At 34.8% G+C, this 11,816-nt stretch overlaps 1 protein-coding gene across 2 annotated transcripts in view; it reads right to left on the bottom strand.

Annotated features, from left to right (window-relative positions):
- Window positions 1-8,863: 8,863 nt before the first annotated feature.
- The window catches only part of LOC119544930 (MOB-like protein phocein), a 43,772-nt gene continuing 40,819 nt past the window's right edge, over window positions 8,864-11,816 (bottom strand). For both annotated transcript variants that reach the window (XM_037850506.1, XM_037850507.1), the window contains 2 exons: window positions 11,461-11,572; window positions 8,864-11,332 (listed from right to left, as the gene is read on the bottom strand). In XM_037850506.1, coding sequence (XP_037706434.1) covers window positions 11,201-11,332; window positions 11,461-11,572 — 244 coding nt within the window. In that variant the 3' untranslated portion in view covers window positions 8,864-11,200. The remainder of the gene's footprint in view (window positions 11,333-11,460; window positions 11,573-11,816) is intronic.

Raw genomic sequence — 11,816 nt, 5'->3', positions numbered from 1 at the left:
CACATCAGAATTCAGGTACCTTCACTGGAGGATGACCAATGGTGTTTGAAAAACCTCTGTTAGCTGGGAAGACACGTGGTTGGTGTCTGCTCCGAAGTTCTGGTTTCAAAATGGCTTTCTCCTAGGACATTCCTCTTTAGGCTGCAGTTCCTCAAAAATGTCACTCTTAGTTGCACTTGGGGTATCTGTCCTCTCTTAGCTTCTCTGGAGAAAGAGTCTGCTTCCAGTGGTCATCTTCAAAATGTGTCTCATCTGCAGCTCCTATACTTTCTTCAAAGTGTCCCTCTTGGCTGTAGCTCCTCTTCAAAAGTTCACTCTCAGCTGCACTGAGTTCCCTCTGCCCGTCAGCTCATCTGTATAGCTCCACTGATCAAGGCCCACCCTGAATGTGTGGGGCCACACCTCCATGGAAATATCTCATCAGAGTTATCACCCACAGTTGGATGGGGCACATCTCCATGCAAACAACCTAATCCAAACGTTCCAACTTAATCCCCACCAATACGTCTGCCCCACAAGATTGCATCAAAGAATACGGCTTTTTCTGGGGGACATAATACATTCAAACCAGCACAAGGGGCATATAGGAAAAAAATATATACCTATTGCAAACTATATATTACAGTTAGTTGTATTTTAACATTCTTTCATCAACAGTAACAAATGTACTATACCAAAACTATGAATCAATAATGGATGGGGTTTGTTAGGGGTATGGGAGGATTGGAGTCTCAATTTTTTGTATTTATGTCTTTTCTGTAGTAATGAAAATGTTCTAAAATTTGAAAAAAAAATTATTGTGTTGATGGATGCACAGCTGTATGATGGTATCATGGGCAATTGATTGCACACTTTGAATCTTTGGATAGTTGTATTGTATGTGAACAATCTCAATAAAAACTAAAATAATAATAATCAACAAAGCCTCATTAGATGGATTCAATATCAGATTTCAATCCGAAGAAAGGATTGGTAAACTTGAAGACAAGACAATTGAAATCATCCAGTGTGAGGAGCAGAAAGAAAATGGAAAATGAACCTGTGGGACACCTTCAAACATACCAACATATGCCACACTGAAGTCCTAGAAGTAGAAGAGAGAGAGACAAATGGGGTAGAAAAAGTATTTGAAGAAATAATGGCTGAAAACATCCCAGATCTGAGAAAGACATGAATATATACATCGAAGAAGCTCAATAAATTCCAAGAAGGATAGACTGTAAGAGATCTACACCAATACATATTAGAGTGAAAGGTCAAAAGACAAAGAGAGGCTATTGAAGGCAGCAAGAAACATACAAGGATCCCCAGTAAGATTAATAGTGGATTTCTCATAAGAAAACAGAGGCCAGAAGAGAATGGGATGATATATTTAAAGTTCTTAGAGAAGACAAATCTACCAAAAATTCCATATCTGGCAAAATTATTTCAAAAGTGGAGAAATTAAGATATATACCGATAAACAAAAGCTGAAAGAATTCATTACCATAAGAGCTGCCCTACAAGAAATGCTAAAGAAAAATATGTTCTTAAATGCAATTCATTCCTGTGGGTGTGAAACCATAAGTGGGACCTTTTCATGAGGCTACATTAGTTAGGATATAACCCACCTCAATCAAGATGGGTCTTAATCCTATTAGTGGAGTCCTTTTTGAGAGAATGAAATACAGACACACAGAGAAAAAAGCCACTGGAGGCAAGAAGCTGAACCAAGAAGAGAAGGGAGAAAGCAGGAGATGCTTCCATGTGCCTTGCCATGTGACAGAGGAGCCAAGGATCACTGGCAACTGATCATCAGAAGGAAAGCATCACTTTGATGATGCCTTGACTTGGACATTTTCTCAACCTGAAAACCATGAGTGAATAAATTCCCCTTGTTTAACCCAACCCATTTCATGGTGTTTGCTTTGAACAACCTAGGAAACTAAAATAGAGTCCTTCAGGCTGAAACAAAAGGACACTAGACAGTAACTGGAAGCCCTAAGAAGAAAAAAAGAAAAGGTAACTACTAAGGTAAATATAAAATCCTGTACTATTGAACTTTTGATTTGTAACTGCTCCCCCTCTCCTATATGACTTAGGCAAATGTGTAAAATAACATTCAAAATCTTTGTTAATAGACATACAATGCATAAAGACATAATCTGAGACACTAACAATGTAAAGGGGGAGAGATGGAGGTATAAGAAACTTTGTATACTATTGGAGCTAGGTTGTTATTAGTTTAAGAGTTAATTGCAATTACAAAATAACCACTAAGAAAATAACTAAAAAATATAAGGAAAAGGAAAGAAGGGAGTCAAAATGGTACAATACAGAAAAGCAACTAAATTAAAAAAAAAAAAAAAGGCTGGTTTAATTGAGGCAAAAAGCATACAAGACATACAGAAAATAAATGGCTGAATGGCCAAAGTAATCCTTTTCCAGTTATTACCTTAAATGACAATGGATTAAACTCTCCTATTAAAAAATAGAGATTGGCAGATTGGCTGTCTACAAGAGACTTACTTTAGATAGGAAGATACAAAAAGGATGAAAATAAAAGGGTAGAAAAGACATTCCAAGCAAAGAATAATAAAACAGAGCTGGAGTAGCTATATTATTGTCACACAAAATAGAGTTTAAGCCAAGAAAAATTATAAGAAACAAAGAAGAATATTATACATTGAAAAAAGTTTCAATCCAGCAAAAATTATAAAATGATTATAAACATATATGCATCTCACAACAGAGCTCCCAAAATATATGAAGCAAATACTGACAGAATTGAAAGGAGAAATAGTTCTACAATAATAGTTGGAGACTTCAACACACCACTTTCAATAATTGATAGACTATCTAAACAAAAGATAAATAAGGAAATAGAGAACTTGAAAAATACTATTAACCAATTAAAACTAATGGACATATATAAAACACTCTGCCCAACAAAAGCAGAATACACATTCTTCTCAAGTACATATGGAATATTTTCTAGGATAGACAGTGTTAGGCCACAAATTAAACCTTAATTTAAAATATAATGAAATCATACAAAGTATCTTCTCAGACCACAATGGAATAAAGCTATAAATCAATACCAGAAGGAAAACTGGAAAATTACATATATGTGGAAATTAAACCACACACTATTAAAGAACCAATGCAGCAAAGAACTCACAAGGGAAATTAGGAAATATCTTGAGATGAAAGAAAACAAAAACACAACATAACAGATCCTACAGGATGTGGTGAAGGGAGTGCTCAGAGGGAAATGCCTACATTAAAAAACAAAACAAAACAAAACAAAACACATATCAATAATCTAACTTCACTTCTAAAGAAACTAGAACAGGAAGTGCAAACTAAACCCAAAGTTAGTAAGTTAGTAGAAGAAAGAAATAGTAAAGATGGCAGGAGATAAAGATTAGAGAATAGAAAAATAATAGAGAATCAATGAAACCCAATGTTGGTTTTTTGAAAAGATCAATAAAATTAACAAACCTTTAGATAGACTGACAAAGGAAAGAGAGAGAGAAACGAAAGTGGACATATTACTACCAGCTTTATGGAAATAAAAAAGATACTATGCTAACAATTAGAAAACCTGGCTGAAATGGAAAATTCTTTGAAATATACAAATTACTTAATCTGATACAAGAATAAATAAAAATTGCAAGAGATCCAGAAGAGATTGGATTAGTAATTTAAAACCTCCCAACAAAGAAAAGTCCAGGACTGGATGGTTTCACTGCCATACTCTACCAAACACTGAAAGAAGATTTAACACTAAAATTTTCAAAAAAAAAAAAAAAAAAAAAGAGGAGAGATTACATCCTAACTCATTCTATGAAGCTAAAAACAATCTGATACCAATGCCAGATAGACAGTACAGGAAAAGAAAATTACAGACCAATATCCTTTATGAATTTGAAAGTGATGAGCTGGGATACTTAGCTGAAGAGACTTTGAAACTAAATGTGGAAAATGCAGTCTGACTTCTCCTTGCAGCTTGTCGTAAAGTGTGGGAGGAGATAAGCTGAAGACTGAACTCTTGGACAAAAAGAAACCAGAAATTGATAGTCTTGAAAATTCTGGGCTTCCAGAAAGTGAAATCCCAGAAGCTACAGCCCCACATGAGGATTTAACAAAACCTGGAGTCAGCCAGCCATTTCAGTACAAGCCAGGATTGGAGATGAGTTATCCAGAAAGGATTTGTGGCAAGTCCTATTGCTGGCAGTTTTGACCCCTGCTGCATGCCAAGCCAACAAACTTTTTGAAAGATCTGTATAGATAGAACCACTGCCAGTCTAGACTAAAAGGGACAGAAAGCGGACAAATTGAAGGAAAGATGTCTTCAGAGAAGGCAGAACCATGGAAGCCAAGGTCTGAAGCCAAGAAATCTCAGGCAAGGAGAGCAGAGGAACTCATGCATGTGGAAAGGTGAGTTTGCCCCAAAAGCAGAGGGCAGGCCTTCTGGTTGATGCTCAGGAAGAGTGCTGCCACCCCAGGCTTCAGAGAGGGTGGAGCACATTCCCCAGGGATTGTGGAGAGCCTGGCCACCACCCTACCATTCAGAGAGGAGAGCCTTTGTCCAGGAGAGGCAGAGTCCAGGTGGCACCCTGATGCTTGAGGAGGGTGGTGCTGAGAAGGTGGTCTCCCCAATGCATAGATATGTTGGAGTACTCACCCCAGCATTTGGAGAGCAAAGGGCTGCTGCGAAGTCCCTTGGAAAGGGTTGGACTCTGCTCTCTCAAGTTCCAAGGAAAAAACATCATTCTATAAATGACCCTCAGCCTTTGAAATCTAATGAAGTATACCTACAGGTTTTAGAACAGTTTTGGTCCCATGAACTGTTTTCCTTTCAATTTCTCCCTATGGCAATGGGAATGCTTATCCTGTGACTGTCCCTTCTTTGTATATTGGAAGCAGATAACTTGTTCTGAGTTTCCCAGGTCCACAGTCAGAGGAGAATTTTGCCTTAGGACAGACCACAACTGTAACTGATTTTGCCAAGACTTTGTACTTATCTTTAGTGTGATGGAATGAATGTATTTTTGCATTTGGAAAGAGCATGTCCTTTTGGGGTCCAGGGGGTAGAATGTGCCAGTTTGAATATATTATGTCCCCCACAAAAAAACCATGTTCTTTAATGCAATCTTGTGGGGGCAGATTGATTAGTCTGTTGATTAGGGTGGAACCTCTGACTGAATTATTTCCATAAACCCCCTTTATAATAGCCAATACATTTCTGGTATTTTGCATAACGGCAGCATTAACAAACCAGAACAAGATCTCATACTTCCTGAATTAAAAACTTATTAAAGAACCTGACTCCCAGGGGCGTAAATCTCCCTGGCAATGCAGGATATGACTCCTGGGAATGAATCTGGACCTGGCACTGTGGGATTGAGAACATCTTCTTGACCAAAAGGGGGATGCGAAATGAAATGAAATAAAGCTTTAGTGTCTGAGAGATTTCAAATGGAGTCGAGAGGTCACTCTGGTGGACATTCTTACACACTATATAGATAGCACTTTTTAGGTTTTAATGTATTGGAATAGCTAGAAGTAAATACCTGAAACTATCGAACTCCAACCCAGTAGCCTTGACTCTTGAAGACAATTGTATAACAATGTAGATTACAAGGGGTGACAGTGTGAGTGTGAAAACCTTGTGGATCACACTCCCTTTATCCAGTGTATGGATGGATGAGTAGATAAATGGGGACAAAAACTAATTGAAAAATAGGATGGGATGGGGGGATGATTTGGGTGTTCTTTTTTATTTTTTATTCTTATTCTGATTCTTTCTGGTATAAGGAAAATGTTCAAAAATAGATTGGAGTGATGAATGAACAGCTATATAATCGTACTGTGAACAGCTGATTGTATACCATGGATGATTGTATGGTATGTGACTATATCTCACTAAAACTGAATTAAAAAAAAAAAAACTTTATTACAGACCTACAGTAATTTAAATAGTATGGAACTCATGTAAGGAAAGACATATAAAGCAATGGAATAGGACTGAGAATCCAAAGATAAACCTGCATATTTACAGCCAGTTGATTTTCAACAAAGGTGCCAAGTTCATTCAATGGGGAAATAAGTCTTCAACAAATGGTGCTGGGACAACTGGAAATCCACAGGCAAAAGAATGAATGTGGACCCCTACATTTCCACCATATCCAAACAATTCAAAACGGATCAAAGAAGGAAATGTAAGAGTTAATACTATGAAACTTAGGGAAATACCTTCAGGACCTTGTAGAAGGCAATGTATTTTTAGATATTACATGAAAAGTGTGAGTAACAAAAGAAAATGTACATAAAATGGACATCATCAAAATTAAAAACTTTTGTCTCAAAAGACATTATCAAGAAAATGAAAAGACAACCTACAGAATGGGAGAAAATATTTGGAAACATGTATCTGATAAGTGTTTAATATTATATATATATACATATATATAATCTCCTACAACATAACAAAAAGACAAATGACTCAATTTTAAAAATGAGCAAAGGATCTGGACATTTCTCTGAAGAAAATATGTAAATGGCCGATAAATATATGAAAAGATGCTAAACATCAGCCATTAGAGAAACGCAAATTAAAACTACAATGATAAAACACTTCACACCCACTAGGATGGCTATTATTAAAACAAATGAAAATAATAAGTTGGTGAGGATCTGGAGAAATAGAGACCCTCGTACATTGTTGGTAGAAATGTAAAATGGTGCGGACACTGTGCGAAACAGTTTGATGGTTCCTCAGAAAGTTAAACATAGAACATATGACCTGGTAATTCCACTTTTAGGTATGGAACCCAAAAAACTGAAAGGAGGGATTTGGACAGATACCTGTACACCAATGTTCAACACAGCATTCTTCACAACACAATATTATTCCTAAAGAAGGAAACAACCCAAGCGTCCATCAACAGATGACTGGATAAACAAAATGTGGTTGTGGCAACCTGTGGCCTGAGCAAAACAGGCCTGCAGATCTTCGGTGCACAGCAGTCTGCATGACCTAGGCAGCTAAATGTTCAACCTATTGTCTTTCTAAGCCAGTAAAGAAAAAAAAGGGTAAATTGACCTTAAAATGTAACTTGATGCAAGCAGGCAGGAAGTGAGAACTTCTTAGTCTAGAGCAAAACGTAATTGTTCAAGTGTTATTCTAGTCCTTCCTGCACCCCCCCCCCCCAGGTCAGAATGACCTGTTCTTGCATCTGTGCTCCCCCCACCCTTAGGAAGGCCTTTGTCTTAAACCCTTGTAAAAGGCTTTCTGTCCTTTTTGTATCGCTGGGTTGTCTTCCCCGCGAACGCGATGCCTGCCCGGCCTGAGAGAGCCGTCATGATCGCTCCACAACTTCTCACGCTGTAAGTAAACCCTGAATAAAAGTTCAAGTATCAGAAAATGTTCATTGTCTTCTTTGGCCTCTGGACTGGCATGGCCCTCATGGGCTGCGACAGTGGTACTGTTATACAATGGAATATTATTCAGTCGTAAAAAAGAAGTAATGTGCTGATACATGCTACAACATGCTAAATACTAGTATTTAAAAATCAGCAAGTACGTGCAGGGATATAGGAAATACTTTTACAAAAAAAAAAAAAAATCATTACATATAAGCATATTCCTTCAACACATAAAAAATGTCAGAAATAGCCTAAAATCTATACTCAGGCTACAATTTTTAAGTGAAGATTTCTAATTATTATGGAAGATATAGGTGGTTCTCATAAGGTCCTCCTACCTAAAATAAAGTGGTAGATAAACTATTTGTGGAATCATAAACTGCTTTTACCAAGGTTTATAGAAATCCAGATCAGGATACACTCCTGATTTCCTTAAAAACTGAATCAATAACCCACTAGTTTTGAATGTCAACATTGCATTTAACCCTAGAATTAATGTAAAAAGTATGACATACTATTTTCACATGTGTATTTTCTTTTGGAAATTTAAGTTTTAAAAATTCAGTATTCTCTTTGCTTAATTACATTAGGTTCTCACATTTGATATGAAGTTTCCTGTACTACAAAAAAAAATGTAAATGGAAGAAAAATCACACAAATGAGATAACATAATTAGATTCCCAGCCCCACACGAAACACCCAGATATCCTCCAATTTTAGGAGAGCGAGGCTTTTCATTTGTTCAATGAATAAGTAAACTGTCTAGTGGATTCACTTAGCAGTTCTCTGGTTTTATAATGTAATCTACACTAATAATGCATATTATTTTTCAAGAAACAGGTTTTGATGTTTTGACCATCTCAAATAAAACTGCTAAACATGTTGTATCAAATACATCTGTACTGTCTACTTAATTACCAAATAGCTGCATTCAAGAAATGAAAGTGAACTACTTTTACTAGAACATCTGCATAGCGTGTAGTACACTAAGAAATCTTCAGCATGTTCAAGAAGTATTCACAGTATAAGTATATAACATTTAGAATTTAACTGCTTGAATAAAATTATAGGGAGCCTTCAGGCAAAAAAACAAAAACAAAAACAAAAAACCATCATATATAGACTAGGGCAAAGTATCCAGGGCAAAAAACAATTCGCTTTTACATTACAATGAATTTGGAATCAGTCAGTAAATGTGTTTATAACTACAACACAAGCCTTACTAACAATGTAATATGTATTTTAAATTTTATTCTGATATTAAAAGTGCTAAATAATTAAGAATTTAACTGAGAATCTGTTCTAGAAATGCAAACTTAACACTTCAAGACAGAGAAAAGGTAATTTACATACAAAAAAGAACTATGTTACTTCTGGGAACACAGATTAGCAAAAGTAAGCTCCTTTCCCCCATAGGATTGGAAAAAAAGAGTTAAGTACATGGTCAAAATAATTTTATGAAAAGAAAAATTTAATTTTTAATTTTGGATCTCTATAGGATAATTCAAACAAAAGTGGAGCCTAACTACCCTATTACACAGAATGGTGAGTTCTTCATTTCTCCACTTTTTAGAACACTTACGTTATAAATTAATGGTTTGCCAGGCTCATTAATTTAATACCACTTAGGTACATACATATACATTTTCAAAATTATGTAAACAGCATTAGTTAAATAGAAAATGTTTTGTTTAGGTCTTATCTAGTATAATGAATCAACCTCATAGTGCAATAAATACGATTGAAATATCAACATGAATACAAAACAAAACTATAAATGGATGTTTTCTTTCAGGGAATTTTTTTTTTTTTTTTTTTTTTTTTTTTTTTTTTTTTATGATTAACTCCAAACACAGACTACAGGGAAGATGGAATGAGTAGGAAAAAAATCATATTTTATTTCCCTGTAAACACCAAACCAGTGTGTTTCAAAATACTTAGCTAGATCACCAATCCCAGTCACTGTCTTAGTTCAAATGTTCACCAAGAAAAGTCAAGTAACATAAATTTATTGTGAAATGCCTTCTAGAGAAAACAGCCACATTACTATATAATTTATTAATTTAGTAGTTTGTCTCTCAATACTTAGAAAGTTCATTTAAAAATTACTATTCCCATTGGTATTTTATAGTTACATTAATATAAATGCATAATTTCAAAGTCAACATTCCTTTCACCGTGAACACCAAACTTCCTAAAAGATAGCTGTGGGCTGAGGCATACTAATGAATGGCTGCTAGGATAGCACTGTTCAAAGCCAAATAGGCTGGCAGGCTTAGAAAAGCATAAATTATACACACAATCTCATTAAGCTACTACTTCCCACATTTTTGCTGTACATACTTGCCTCATATTGTATAAATTATTTCCTCACATTCAAGTAAGATTAATACATTTTCATCTTCATTTCAAAATGAGCCTTTTATCAAAGAAAAATGTAATTAAAAATGAAAAAGAAGTTCCCCGTGATTGCTAAATTCAAGTTATGGATTTAAATATTTTCTTCACTACATGTACAATGTTTTTACCCTCTCTTAGTGCCTCCCTTCAGTTTGGCAGTAAGACCTACAATGCTTTTTTAAAAACTGCCTCCAACAGATTATTAGTTTGTTAAATCTGTAGTTGAATCCTTCTTAAGACAATGAATTATAACATAGTCCAAAAAATGTATGACCATTCATTAACATCCTTGGAACCTGCAAATTATTGCAAATAATCTCACATGTGCATATAATTCAAACATAAACTTTGTGGGGAGAGGGTACAAAATAAATATTACAATATTCTTTCAACTCTACCTAAATGCTGCCTCAATGGTTAAATGAAACGATTAATGTTACGAATAGGAAGAGTCAAACGATTTTAAGGACTATTTTCCAAATAGAACAATTTTGCAAAACAAAGGTAAGAATCTATGCCAATACATTTTTTCCTGTAGTGTAATGTAATTGCTAATATGAGGTATAATTTGTAAGCAATGAATACAAACATAAATAGGTATAAGCTACCATTAAATCACAGTTTGGTGAAAAGCTTCTCAGCTAATGCTGTTCAGGGAGCGAATTAGGGGAATTCAGAAGGGAGAGATGGGAGTTTCCAGTGGGAACGTCATTATTGTGCCTATGGTCATCATCATTTCACATATAACATACATTGTTGCAGAAAGGTAAGTCCTTTCCAGGTATGCTGGCCAAGAATATACTTTATGTAGCATAGTAAAATCATTTAAGTGTTACTAATACTTCATTTGCATTTACATTTGGATATACACATAATTATATATGCATATCAAAAACTATAAACAGAATTTTAAAATATTTTATCACGTTTGAAAAGTTAAGACTTTATGTACTACAGAATCTTCTAGAAAATCTAAACTCAGGGATTAAAAACCAAAGGAAAAATTTACCATTTCTTTAGTAAATGGCTTGTGCGAAACCTCAAGCTCACTCATCTTTTTATATAGATGGGTTTATTTAATGAGGATTGTGATCCAATGATTGTTTAGCAGCAATTTTACCAAACTGTAAATTCTTTTATTAACAGGCATTATAAACAGATAATACTAATCTTATTTAAAAACCATGAGTGCCACACTGGTGAATATACAGCTCATGAATAACTTAAAAAGTATTTCCCATTTTAAAAGGCTACACACAGCATACAAAAACCTATACTAAACAAAAAAGCTATAATATGGATACATGATTGATGTGTCTAAAATGATATATATACAGTACATAATTAATATTAATTATGTGTTCAGTACATTTTTCTCTGATTCCCTTCATGCTTCACTTTCTCCAGAAACTGAATTCTGTACTTCCTCTTCTAAAATTGGTACAATCAGGTTATCCTTGGACATCAAATTATATTTCATCACAAATTTAGTAAACCGATGACACAAAAATGTTTCATTCTGTAGAAACGAAGAAAAAATGTTATTTTAATTTACTATACAAAACCAAACCAACTAGAAATAATATTAACATTTATTACTGTCAGTCTGACAAGAATGCATCAGGATAATTAGTGATATATACTTACTTCATATTCATCAAATATCTGCCGGTGATGAAAATACGCATGTGAAAATATTCTGTAAATCCTACGGCATACTGATCCTAGTTTTGCTACAGATGATTCCTTTATGCTAACTCTAGAAATAGAAAAGAATTCATAGAATCTTAGAAATTATAGTCTAATCTTCTCATTTCAAAAATGTAGACAATGAAACCTAAGGAAGCTGAGTAGCCCAAGGTCACAGTGCTAGTAAGTCGCAAGGGCAGGACTGGAATTCTGGTTTTTCACTCGAGCCAGTACCCTTTCTACCTAACTACAGTGCTTAAATTAAATTCACTATTACAGTTTCTTTAACTTTGTAAAAGTTTAAGGCAGTATTA

This window comes from Choloepus didactylus, chromosome 9, assembly GCF_015220235.1.
Source record: "Choloepus didactylus isolate mChoDid1 chromosome 9, mChoDid1.pri, whole genome shotgun sequence".
NCBI lineage: Eukaryota > Metazoa > Chordata > Mammalia > Pilosa > Megalonychidae > Choloepus > Choloepus didactylus.
Note: the sequence above shows the minus strand (reverse complement) of the source record. Positions and strands in the feature narration are given on the sequence as shown.